We start from the raw sequence: 13,833 nt of genomic DNA, 5'->3' as shown, positions 1-13,833 counted from the left end.
GTTTCTTCTGGGTTTGTTTCTTTTTTGAGACAGACTCTTGCTCTGTCACCCAGGCTAGAGTGCAGTGGCATGACCTCAGCTGACTGCAGCCTCGATCTCCTGGGCTCACACAGTCCTCCCACCTCAGCCTCTTGAGTAGCTGGGACTACAGGAGTATGTCACCATGCCTGGCTAATTTTGTTTTTAGATTTTTTTGTGGAAATGGGGTTTCACTCTGTTGCCCAAGTTGGTCTTGAACTCTTGGGTTCAAGTGAACCTCCTACCTCAGCCTCCCAAAGTGCTGGAATGACAGGTGTGTGCCACCATGCCTGACCTATTTATGTGTTCTTAGTATAAGTCTTTGTACATATATCTTGCATAATTGTCTGGTTATTGCCTTACAATGAATTCCTAGAAGTGGAATTTCTGTGTCAAAAGGTTTTCATGTTTTAATTTTGATACTCACTGCCAACCTAACGCAATTGAAAACTCTAACTTTTCCTCTTTTTATTCTTGAACTCATCCTTATCAGCCTGCAAAGAAGGATTTTCTGGGTCAAAGACTTCTAACAACTGGAAGAATCCTTTCAATAATTTGTCTTTTTTTCCTATTAATTTTTTTTTTTTTAATTCTCAACCACAGCTCACACTGGATACTAGTAAGAGTCCAACTGGCAGGGAAAGAACACTTCAAAGGCATTAACACATGTGTCTCTTCCTCTTTGCCAAATGTTACAAATCTCACCATCATGCCCAGCTGACCCTTCTCTTGGGTCATTTACCATAGGACCCCACCCTAATCACTCACTTGGTCTCCTCCCATTCAGGCGCAGGAGGAAAGACCCAGGTTTCTCTAGGACAGCTAAAGCTGCAGCTGCAACAAGGCGGAAAACAGCAGGAGAAGGAAACATCCTGCATGAGTCGAGTCCTCAGGAGAAAGAGACAGTAAGTCTGGGGTGAGGAGCATGTGCTAAGCAGTGGCTGATTACATCTGGACAGCATCCTAGTGGGAGACTGCTCCTGAGACTCAAGTTCTGATCAGGCACCACAGCTTGGACCCAGGGCAAGATTTGAGCTAATTTCTCTTTCAAAATTTCCCAATCAATGAAGAAGCGAGGAAGGAACACTCATGGTGGTGACAGGCAGAAAGGGTACATTTCACTTTACCCCACACATCTCAGCTTTTTCTTCAGCCAATGCATGTCACCTGCGCACTGAAGGCCCATACAAAGGAAGCAAAGAAGCGGCCACAGTTCCGTAGTATTCTCTACAACTTGGGTATATTTACACTGGAAAAGCTCACCCTTCACACTGCCTTTTGGCCTCTTTTTGTGTCTTCTTGTCTAGCCCAGCAGCTAGAAAGAAACCAATCTGAAGCTTCTCACCTGAACACTTCCTCTGCCAACATAATCAAAGTGGTGGCCACCCCATGCTTATCCTATTGGCCAGTATCCTCAAAGCATCCAGAGGCAACACAGACGTGTCTCCAGCCTAGAACCAGAAAGTCAAACCTCTCTAGAGGTGTGGGAAATCAAGAGAGGAAAAAGGCCCGCTGGCCTGACATTCTACTTCGTCAAGCCTACCCGATGATCTTGAGAGAGAACACATAAAATGAGGAGCCTTGGCTTTAACACCTTCTCAAATCAGGCAAGCTGCTGCCTTCAAGAGACATGTTCTTTAGCCCACATATGGAGGCCCCAGTGCCCAGGACCACTGTGGACATTTTCTAAAGTGCACTGACTTTGGATGGGGCTACTGTTTCCCAGCCTGCTGTGTAAACCAAAATTGTTCTAAAAGCTGGATTATGGCTTTGCTGCAGGAAAGAGCAGAGGAAGAGGCAGCAGGGCAAGCTGAGCAGGCCCAGAGACAAGCCTGAACACAAGTACACGGAAAATATGGGGGTGAGGAGGTCACAGCAAAACGTGCTCTAACATTATTTTAATCTCTTATAAGGTTCTCTCTTGTTACTTGAAATTCTCTTCTGCAAATTAAGACCCTGCTGAAGATTTTGGATGTTATCACATCCCAACTGGCACCCCACCTGTCCCCGCTACACTTTTCTGTGCCCATTTATGTTTTCAATTTGCATTACAAACCATGAAAAGAAAAGCTTCTACAGAAAGCAATTTCCTGGGCCAGCAGCTCCTGGACTAATATTCCCTTTGTAATTACCATGGCTTCTGCATGCACATAGTCACTTCCCTCCTCCTTCCAATCCTCCCGCCCTTGTCAGCACCTCAGATAGGCCTGAGCCAAGCCTATATGACAGGGTCCCACAGACCATGTTACCTACTACTCCCTGTGGAAAATGTCCTGGCCCAAGAGAGGAGTAAGAACAAGCTTGGAAATGAGGCAAGGGTCTTGGGTAATCATCTTACTAGGACACCCCAGAGGGATAGAGGTTTCGTCTGAGGCACACAAGCACATAACTCTTACATGAGACAGGAAATAAAACCCCTGCTTCCAAAAGCTCACTATCTGGCCAAGCACAGTGGCTCACGCCTGTAATCCCAACAGTTTGGGAGGCTGAGGCAGATGGATCACCTGAGGTCAGGAGTTCAAAACCAGCCTGGCCAACATGGTGAAACCCCATCTCTATTAAAAATACAAAAATTATCCAGCCAGGTGCGATGGCTCACACTTGTAATCCCAGCACTTTGGGAGGCCGAGACGGGCAGATCACGAGGTCAGGAGATCAAGACCATCCTGGCTAACATGGTGAAACCCCATCTCTACTAAAAAAACAAAAAATTAGCCGGGCACGGTGGTGGGCGCCTGTAGTCCCAGCTACTCGGGAGGCTGAGGCAGGAGAATGGCGTGAACCCGGGAGGTGGAGCTTGCAGTGAGCCGAGATCGCACCACCGCACTCCAGCCTGGGCGACAGAGGAAACCCCGTCTCAAAAAAAAAAAAAAAAAAAAAGTACAAAAATTAGCTGGGCGTGGTGATGCTTGTCTATAGTACCAGCTACTCAGGAGGCTGAGGCAGGAGAATCGCTTGAACCCAGGAGGTGGAAGTTGCAGTGAGCTGAGCTCACGATCATGCCACTGCACTCCAGCCTGGGCAACAGAGCGAGACTCCGTCTCAAAAAAAAAAAAAAAAAAAAAAAAAGCTCACTATCTGAAACTTCTGAAGAGTCTTGTTCAAGAAACTCCTAGAGAGGCACAGGGATTAGCAGATGTCCAATCCATAGTCAGAGACCTTTTAGTACTGGTCTGAAGGAACAGCCAAAAATATTTATTGGTCTGCTGATGCATAAATGTATTCTTTATTGTCATCATGTGTAAAATTCTAGTCAGCAAAGCAAAATTCAGAATCAACACAACCTTTATGATTCATAGTCTCTACAGTCAGCTTCCCACATCAACAGTGTCAACATATTCTACTGGTGTACAACATGGTGCCTATTCTCTTTCTCCATGGTATGAGGAAAATGTCCTAGCTCTTAATTCCAAGCTTCTAACTGCCAAATGGAACTATAGTAATGATGAAACTCACTAAGACTCACTGATTCAGAGAAACTGTCATGGGCAACAGAATTCCTATTCTTGAGCCTTAAGCCCATTATCAAGTGGAGCCATGTGTGATTGTCCTGAACTCAGAGAAGAAATACAGCTGGCACCATGTACTGCTGCCTAGAAGTCCTGGGGACCAGGACTCTGGTATATAGAAAGGGAGAGGGAGGCCCATTTAAAAAAAAAAATGGTTTGAGGCCAGGCGTGGTGGCTCACACCTGTAATCCCAGCACTTTGGGAGGCCGAGGCAGGCGGATCACAAGGTCAGGAGTTCGAGACCAGCCCGGCCAACATGGTGAAACCCCGTCTCTACTAAAAATACAAAAATTAGCCTGGCTTGGTGGCATGAGCCTGTAATCCCAGCTACTTGGGAGGCTGAGGCAGGAGAATTGCTTGAACCCAGGAGGCGGAAGTTGCAGTGAGCCGAAATTGCCCCATTGCACTCCAACCTGGGCAACAGAGCAAGACTCTGTCTGGGTGGCAGTGGGAGAATGGTTTGAAATGAAAAAGAAAATGAGGAAGGTAAGACTTGACTCTAAATACTGAAATCTGAAATACTGAAATGTGCTCCAAGTGGTCTGAGAGCCGCCTAATTGCAGGAGGATGGGGTGATCCTTCTACCTCTGATATGAGCCCCCTCCACATAAAAACATACATTCTGCTACTAATCCAGCCACAACCTCATTATTGCCTTTTTTACTCATTCTCATTAGAAACCCCTACCTAGGCCGGGCGCGGTGGCTCAAGCCTGTAATCCCAGCACTTTGGGAGGCCGAGACGGGCGGATCACAAGGTCAGGAGATCGAGACCATCCTGGCTAACACGGTGAAACTCCGTCTCTACTAAAAAAAAAAACTAGCCGGGCGAGGTGGCGGGCGCTTGTGGTCCCAGCTGCTCAGGAGGCTGAGGCAGGAGAATGGCGTGAACCCGGGAGGCGGAGCTTGCAGTGAGCTGAGACCCGGCCACTGCACTCCAGCCTGGGCGACAGAGCAAGACTCCGTCTCAAAAAAAAAAAAAAAAAAAAGAAAAAGAAACCCCTACCCAGCCCCTAGTCTACTTACAAGAGTAAGCTCCATTGGCTCAAAAAACTAAAAACACAGATTTTTCATGAAGATCCCTCTTTTGACTGATCTGAGTGTTACAGCTAACAGGTGGGGAAATCTTCTTAAATATATGAGCATTATCATGACAAGGCCACTGGAACGGATCAGTGCCATAAGTCAGACAGGGCTACAAGTTTCCGCTCTACCATCAGGTTCCTCTTTAGCCTTGACAGATCAAACCCCAAGCCGAAGCAGGCTATAGAGATCAGTTCAGTCTCCAAGCCAAAGGTCTTCACAGTGAGGGACCAAAGCAGCCCTGGCTGGGCCTCTGTCGGCCCGTGTCCCAGATTAATCACCACCAGGAGGGGCCTGGACACCAGCCTGCAATCTGAGCCCAAGCAGCACCTGCAGAGGGGTTGCCCCAGCACCTCCCTCACTCCCCTTGGGCAAGACCCCAGGGCATGAGGGTGTCCACCTGTTCACAAGGTTACGTGGCACAGAAGGGCAAAAACACTCAGCAAATAAAACAGAAGGGCAAAAACACTTGAACCCCGCAAATAAGTCATGGATGGTTTGAGTGGCTTAGTGGAGGAAGGAGGAAAGATGCAGTGACTCGTGCAGTAAAGTGCAGGCTCCAAGGGAAAGGAAACTCTCAGCCTCTGGACAGAAAGAGAGAAAGGTCCCAATGCTTCTCTCTTCACTGTCCAGAGAAGAAAGCTAACTAGAGACTAGCGGTGGGAAAACTAAGCCCTCAGAGGTTATGAACTAATGAGATGCTTCATGTGTGTTTAGTACACATTCTTGTCATCTACAGATCAACAGGGTGCTGATGGGAAGGAGACCAGAGCAGGGATGTCTTTTCAAAATCTCCCCAAATGCTGCCAGATATTTCTGTGTGAAAGGAAGCTCAGAAACTTGAGGTTGTAGTAGAGTTTCTTCTGAATGCATAGATCAGGGAGAATAGCTTCGTCAAATTATCTCCTAAATCAGTAAGCTATTTCCAACAAGGTACATAAAGAGCTAGTGACTAAGTATGGCATGCATATGCATATCCATGTTAGAATACACTTTTTAGGACCAAAGGACCCTACTGTAATTACAAATTCTTCTCAGATTGCAATCCCATTTATTACTTCTCCAAGAATCAGTGGAGTAGGAGGAAGTATTTGTGAGGCTAAAATATAATAATAATAATCAATGGGAGGAAGATAAACATGGAAATCTATATCTTAGAATAGTCTGTCCCTGGCCCTAACTTGCAATATAAGGAGAAATCACTTGAATGGACTGCACACTTTCCCACCTGCCCCATGGCCCAAAGGAAGGAAGGGCGGGAGGGGTCAGAATCAGATTGAAGTGTGTGTCCCTCGAAGAGCTGAGAAAGCACAGGTCAGATAAGAGGAGAAAGAGCTCCTACACAGCACCTTCATTTGAGGAGTAACACCCACATCCTGACTATTATATCTTGTACCTCCAAAACTCCAGCTCCCGGAATTCCCTTTGAACCTCCGACAGCAACCCAGAGTTAGGATACAGCAGTGGCTACAATTACACACTTGCTTGGGAAGGGGTGGGGGGGTGCTGCATGTGACAGGCCATGAAAGGTCCCTGCCTATAAAACAGACTGAAAAACAAACCCTTAATTTAAATGTTAATGAAAGTGCTGTGGAGACATCAGAGGCTTCCCGGCTGCTCAGAGAACAGCTACACCAGCCACAGAATTTATGGCTCCCCTTCACCCTCCCGCCTCCCTCTCTGCCTCATCACCCACTGAAATTTAAAGAGAGAAAAAAAGAAAACTAATTTTAACATTAACTCCATGCTTCCACCTTGGGATGTGATTGCTAAATTATCTGTTGGCAGAACGGTGATCAAAGGTGGAAAAACACAGGCACGTTGTACACACAACCCAGAAAAGTCAGCAGCAGCTAAAGCAGGAAAATTCCCTTATCCCTTCCTGATGAGCAGAGTGGAAGAAAGAGTGGTGCAGGTAGGGACTGGAGCCAGGAGGTGTAGGCAGTGGGAGGAAGAGAAAGATGACTGATCTGTCCAGCATGCTCCCAAGGCCCTGTCTCAACATCATCTGAGAACTTACCAAACTCTACTACTTATTTTACTTGTCGGTCTCTCCCATCAGACTATGCTGTCTAGTTCACTGTTGGCTCTCTAGTGACCAGAACATGGTAATGCTTAAGCAGAATCTGAAGAGAGAGAGACAGAGAGAGCAAGGTGGGTGTTGAGAAGGAAGGGAGACAGAAAGAGAGACAGAGAGAGATGGAGAAAGAGAATTTAAACACTAGACTGAGGGATAGAAATGCATCCCTGTTAGCAGGGGGCCAAGTCTGGACACATCAACTCTGTATCCACAGTATTCAGCAGTCTGCAGCAGCCTCTGTTTCTACTTGTAGGGTTTCATTTAAGTCAGCTCTTGACAAGTGGGCCAGTCGTGCTGGCCAAGGAAGGAGCTGCTCCCACAAATGGGTTCTGGGCCAGTCAGGGCTGGGAGAGTGCTGGTCTCAGGCCAGCAGCTCAGCACATGAGCCTCCCTATACCTATCCTGCCCTGGGTAATGGCAGAAATCCAGGGTCTTGAGGAATTGAAACCCACCCCTGTGGTATTTGTTCCTTGCTACTGATGGATATGACGGTCTGAAAGGCTTGGATATGCACGGGCAATGAACTCCAGGGTGGAGGGCACTGTACTGAGATTTAGCAGGACCTAACTCCAAATCAATGACATTCCCAAAGTGATCCCTTTCCAATTTTAGCTCGCTGCCAGTTGAACCAGTGGACCCACCTAGAATTACCTGCAGCTTCCATCTTTCTCCAGGTGTCATGACTCCCCTTCCAGCCACGCCAGCCTTGGGCCCTCCATGGTGTCTTTGTCCCTGCGATTCTCTCATCCAGGGCACCACAGGCAGGAAGCTCCCTCCTCTACTCTGCAGTTTCACAAAGGGGGACACCAAGCCACTCTTTGACTAGCTCTTCAGGTCTTCTTTCCCTAGACAAGACCCAGAAGAAACTACCCCCTCTGCCCCGATCCCGGGAAAGGAGAAGAGAGAGGTCCCCAAGTCAGCTACAGTCCATGCCATCAGGAGGACCAGCTACAATGCAGAGCACTACAGTCATCCACCTGAGTCTTTCCTCAAGTTATCAAGGTCAGGCATCCCCTTTACACCCAGCTGTCCACAGCCAGCCAGAAAAAGAAAAACTCAGAGGCACAATCTTCACTTTTGATTCTTCCTCCCCTAGAAGCACTCAGTGAGTTATAAAGTCCAGGGCCAAAGGACTGCTGCACCACTGGCAACCGAAAGAATCTGAACTGCAAGTTGGTTACCTCTTTTTGCAATCTTTCAAACCTCTCTGTCAGAGAAAACTCCAGATGCAATTACTTTTCACTAAAGAAAGATGTATTTCAACAGGCCGCTGAATATGCATCTACCACATACACACCACACAGTAAACCCTGTAGCTACTGGGAACAAACACCCTCCTTTCCCCAAAACCCACCCCCTTACCGAACAGTACACAGTGATTGCTTTCCTTCCAGACTCTCCCTCACCTCTGGGAGAAATGAAGCAAGAAGGGGCAGCTCCTCCATCAAAACCCCCCAGAGGCTGCAACTCACTTTACAAATTTGAATCGGTACATTTCATGCAGACTTGGACTAATCCCCCCAAAAACAAACAGGCCACCACAGTGAGCAAAGTTACACAAAATTATATTGTATATTTAATAACACAGCTAAGTCAAGTTTCTACACCTATACCACTCATATATTTCCCTAATGACAGAAGCGGGAGAGAAGGGATTAAAATCCAAGTGTCATGGGAAGTCTTCCTGACCACACTCACTCACACGATAGCAAGTGTCCTTTGGAGATGGGGAAAGGGTTCTGCTGAGCACTTTTTTTTCTTGGAGGGCAATAAATATGGTGTCTGCAGAGGGACAAGGAGCTGTGGGCTGCTCTCCCTTCCCCTCCCAGGCAAACAGGGTAGGTAGGTCTACAGATTCACTTCACCACCTGCCTCCCATGGCTGGCTTGGAGGGGGCCCTGAAAGCTGAAGATCTGTGTGCATTCACACTCCTGGAATGGTGCAAGCATTCACAGCTACCTGAGTGAGCCTAAGCCTCGATCATATGCTGCCTTCTCCCACCCCTCCCTGTCTCAACTCTGGCCTCCAGAAAAAGAGAATGTTCACAGGTCCCCACAGAGCCTTTTATAGGCCACAGCTACCATCCAAGATGCTGGTGAATAATGCACAGCAGTGATCAAAGGCCTGCTTGTCCCTCAGCACGCAGGACATGGGAACAGGCTAGGGACCTGGGTACAAACTACTGCCTCTTCTGCCCCATTCCACATGTGGCCCTGCATTGATCTTCCCTGGGCCTCAATTTTTGCCTTTCCCCAAAAGAAAATGACACTCCCCCTTCCTCCCCAACCAAGGACAGCCTAGGTTAAGGCACTTAGTATAATCTGGTAATCATTACAGCCATGTGCCTATCGTATCCCCACCACTGAATAAGATCCTTGGGGAAGCTGCCACGTATCAAGTGTTCAGTAAATACACAAGGAGTGAGGTGAAAGGGTAAGAAGGGAAGAGATGGAAAGTCAAAGGGAATGAAGTTAAGTGTTTAATATTTCTACATTTCCTCATACTTTAGTATTTACTGCATTCAGCTGGCAATAATTTTTAAATGGCAATAAAACATATTACACGTTTTTAAAAATCTGCTTTTTGGCCAGGCATAGCTTCTCACACCTGTAATCTCAGCACTTCAGAAGGCCAAGGTGGGAGGATCACTTGAGCCCAATAGTTCAAGGCCACAGTGAACTATAATTGTGCCACTGTACTCCAGGCAAGATCCTGTCTCCAAAAAAAAAAAAAAAGGGTCTGTTTTTCTGTGTTACTCATGGGAAGTTGCTCAGAATTCCATGTGACCTCAGGAGGTTGGATCTCTGAGGCCTGTGAGCTGAAGGTATTCCTGCCCCAAAATAACACTCAGACATATGCCCCTCCACCCCAGGCACGCCTCCAGCATCTCATTCCTGGGTCATCTTAACCTGTCCTTCTATCAATCATCCAGCAACTTCAGGTGAGACCTTCTCTACAGGAGAAGGGTTTCTTTTCTAAGTCATGAATCTTAAAAACAGGATTACTGGTGTTGAACAATAAGATGGGTAGGAGGGTATGTGGGAGGCAGAAGAAAAGGTCCTTGCCTACCACTCTCCTTTGGAGCCTGCTGGTTCTCCTTCTCTGTTTTTTGACTATCTACACATGGCTCTAAGCACATAACCAGTATTAAATACCATCCTCCATGACTCTTTACAAATTAAGAACTCAAAGTAAAGGAAGAAAGGAAAGAAGACATTTGAACACAGAACAGATACCCGCTTTCTCTCAGTTGTGAGGACCTCAAATTAAGCCTCTGGATTGAGGTTTCATGTTTCATACAAGTGCCTGAGTACATACAAAAGAAGAGAAGGTAGAAAAGTCCCAGCATTAAAGATAAATAAGATTAATATGTCTGATAAATTATTTTAAATAGAAGAAAGAGATAAATTGAGAAAAGAGCTGTGCTAGGTCTCCTAACTGTCCAGGTTCCTCCTAACTGCATAAGGGAGCAACAAAGGGCTGAGAAATTGGCAGGTAAACCAGGAGTACTTGCCCTAGGGCCAGTACACTGGCTGCCACATCCCTTCATATTCTCTTTGAGGAGTCCAGGGTCTATCACATTAGTGACGCTGACAACCATACTCAACAGGAATGGTGGCAGGGAGGGGAACTGAAGGTGGTCACTGAGGGCAGGAATGCTACAGGGGGAAGAGAGATTCCTACTGAGTACCCACCCCAATAAGACTGCAAAAGAGCTGGGAAACTCCCTGGGGCCAGGAGGAGCCCAGGAAAAGGGTAGAGACTTGACAGCAGTTGAAGCCACTAAGCAAATGCTAAACCAGGCAAGAAAGGATTCTGGCTGACATTACATTATAGCCCTTTTTGAGGATCACTTAAGGCCAGGAGTTCATAACCAGCCTGGGTGATAAAGTGAAACCCTATCTCAATATGCATAACACATATATATTACAGCCCTTTTAGTTTTTCAGAGTATTAATATTTTCATATAAATTATTTCAGGTCATCTTCACAATAATCTAATAAGGTCTATAAATGAAAGAGTGTTCATATTTAATATGAGGAAACTGAGGCCGGCAGTGGGAATGACTTGTCTGAGGCCACACTGCTAGTTGAAGGCGAAGCAGAACTCATCTCCCAGACTGCTTTAAAGAACAGACCCTGAGGCTGGGAGGTAGTGTCTCTCAAGACTGAGAAAATTAATGAGTTTATTGAAAGGTTCAAATTCACGGTCACATTGAGAAGAAATGGATCTAATAATGAGGTCAAAAGACCCTATCCCAGTATATTCTTTGGGTAAGAGAAACAGAGGCAGAGATAACACTGGCATACACTCTGGTCATCTAGTGTAAAGACAGAATCTCAAACACAAACTATTTTTTAAAAGACTCCAAGACCTCATTTCTGGAGTCAGGGGAAGATCATCTTAAATAACTGTGGGTCAGGAGCTGACAGAGTGAAAGAATCATCCCAAGGCTGAGGTGGGAAGATGGCTTGAGCCCAGGAGTTCAAGACCAGCCTGGGTAACACTGTGAGACCCCTCTCAAAAAAATAAATAAATAAAATAAAAATTCATCCCAGGGCCAAGAAGAGGACAGGAAGACCCTGAAGATGAATGTGAAGAAAACATAAGGCCTAGGTCTTCACCAAAGATGAGACACATCAAAGCCTTAGCAGAGGGTCTGGCACAGAGCAGATGACTACTAAATGTTAGCTGCTAGTAGTAGTGGCAGTCATATAGTAGTAGTAATGCTAGAAAGCTAGGTCCTTCCCCAAAGCCAGTCTCCAAGTTGTGACCAAAAAACCCAAAATCAGTTTACTGTAATCTTAAATGCTTCTTAATGATGAGGGCAGACTCTGTCCTCAACCTCTTTTATTGACACCATCTTCAATAGTTGTTGTGCCCTATTCTGTTAAGAGGTAGCCTAACACATTCCAGAAGAGGAGGCTAGAATAGAGAAATGTGGGGTAGGGATGCAGGGTAGAGCCTGTTTGTGTTCTTTGGCTTCAATCCATATGCAGGAAGCACACGGACCATCTCCAGCCCTGAGAGCGTCTCTCTACCACCACCTCCACTCTAGTCTCCCCAAACCAGCAGAAGTCCACAAGCAACCATTAAGACAAAGTCACCAGCACACTTGTCACTTCTCACTGGCTATAGCACTTTCCTTCTATTCAGCTTACAGATGCCCAGGTCTGGCTAACTGGCTTTAAAAAGGGCAGCATTAGGAAGAAACGGAGGAGGAGACAAAGCTCAATGGCTCCATTTTCCACTCTTCGCTCCCACACACTTAGCCTCTCCACTCCCTGCTGGTCTTTCCTTCCCTCTTTCCTACGATTGCTAGAATGATTTGTTTTGAACAGCGACAGGTTTATAGGTTAGCCGACACCTCTGCTCTGTGGAATTTTAATTAACTTCTCCCATCGTCAATATGCTAAGGAATGGGGTCTCCATTCTCTGGAGTCAGCAATGTGTTTCAGGTCCTGCTATATCAGCCGTCAAATTGAAGAATTAATGACATGGCTAATCGGCTCTAATTCTTAGAAAGAAAAAAATCTGAAAGGGAGTTGTAGAAGGGAGCAGGAGGAGGGGTGCAGGCTCCATGGGGTGAGGAGAAAGAAGCTGAAGGGCCTAAGTGAAGTGGGCAGGACCAAGTCTCTTATAAAATAAGCGACTGACTTAAACCTAGTGTTGGAGGGTGGCAGCCCTACAGCTTTCACATTTCCATGTGAGTAGGGTGAAGAAAGTGGACGAAGATCCTAGGAAAATGTTGTGATAGAACAGGTACAGGAGAATCTATGTACCCTAAAGGGAAGGAGAGGGATTCTGTCTCAGTTCCAGAGAGCCTCGAAAGCAGAAGTCGGGATGCAAACCTCACTTGTCCATAGGTAAGGTTAGAGACATAACAGTCAGGGCCAGGTGCAGTGGCGCATGCACTTTGGGAGGCCAAGATGGGAGGATCACCTGAGGCAAGGAGTTCGAAACCAGCCTGGTCAATATAGAAACACCCCATTTCTAAAAACAAAACATAACAAAAACAAACAAACAAACAAACAAAAAAGAACAACAACAAAAAAACACCCCATTTCTAGGGCCGGGTGCGGTGCCAGCACTTTGGGAGGCCAAGGCGGGCGGATCACAAGGTCAGGTGATCCAGACCATCCTGGCTAACACGGTGAAACTCTGTCTCTATTAAAAATACAAAAAATTAGCTGGGTGTGGTGGCGGTCGCCTGTAGTTGCAGCTACTTGGGAGGCTGAGGCAGGAGAATGGCATGAACCCAGGAGCCGGAGCTTGTAGTGAGCCGAGATGGCGCCATTGCACTCCAGCCTGGGTGACAGAGCAAGACTCTGTCAAAAAAAAAAAAAAAAAAAAAAAAGAAACACCCCATTTCTAAATATAAAATAAAATAAATAATAATAAAAAAAGAGAAGTAACAATCAGGCCAAAGGGTATAGTAAAGCCATCATCAAAATTTCACAGTTTTGCTATAATAATAAATGTCACTACTTCACATACATGTCTTTGTTTGAGGGCCCAGCTGGATCTGGGCCCCAAGCCTCTCCTGATGACTTAAGTCTGTAAGGGATACTCCAGAGGACATTTTCCAAGGGGAGCAAAGCAGACATGTGAGTTGTAAGAGCAGGCTGGCTGGTGCTGTCACCTTCCAGGGGTGGTGAGAGGCCTCTGCTTTGGGAATGACCCCAGAGGACAACTGTTCCAGAAGGGACACTCCTAGTTAACAGCTGGATTCTTAGTTATATTCTCATATAGTACTCTTTCCTTAACATTTCTGAGGTTAGATGCGTAGGAAATTCGCATTTAGAAGGTTATCTCAATCCCACGCATATATGAAGTGACTTAAACACCTCAAATCTCTGGAGGATTAAAAAATCTCCAAGACAGTGACTCAAAGCAACCTGGAATACACAACAGGAAGATTTTCTAGCTCACTTGATCTAGTAAAATAAAAGCATTATTATACAGGACAAAACTATATCCAAATATGTCTCCCTTACCTGAGTAATGGGCTGATAGCAATGGACCAGACTCGGTCTTCAGTCTGGATGGTATGTAAGCACTGCCCCAGCCGGCCTGAGGCCAAAGGCCACACCTAGAAACAGGAGAAGAGATGCTCTTGTTGGCATTTCCTGGGATCAGTGG

The 13,833-nt window shown here is 46.2% G+C and overlaps 1 protein-coding gene across 5 annotated transcripts in view; it reads right to left on the bottom strand.

Annotated features, from left to right (window-relative positions):
* Window positions 1-13,833, bottom strand: part of FBXW4 (F-box and WD repeat domain containing 4) — an 86,546-nt gene that overhangs the window by 45,950 nt on the left and 26,763 nt on the right. For all 5 annotated transcript variants that reach the window (XR_002730476.2, XM_023206460.2, XM_023206461.3 and 2 more), the window contains exon 5: window positions 13,689-13,783. Coding sequence is in view for 4 of the 5 variants with exons in the window: in XM_023206460.2 (XP_023062228.1) it covers window positions 13,689-13,783 (95 nt within the window). In the remaining variant the exon portion in view is untranslated. The remainder of the gene's footprint in view (window positions 1-13,688; window positions 13,784-13,833) is intronic.

Source organism: Piliocolobus tephrosceles, chromosome 9 (assembly GCF_002776525.5).
Source record: "Piliocolobus tephrosceles isolate RC106 chromosome 9, ASM277652v3, whole genome shotgun sequence".
NCBI lineage: Eukaryota > Metazoa > Chordata > Mammalia > Primates > Cercopithecidae > Piliocolobus > Piliocolobus tephrosceles.
Note: the sequence above shows the minus strand (reverse complement) of the source record. Positions and strands in the feature narration are given on the sequence as shown.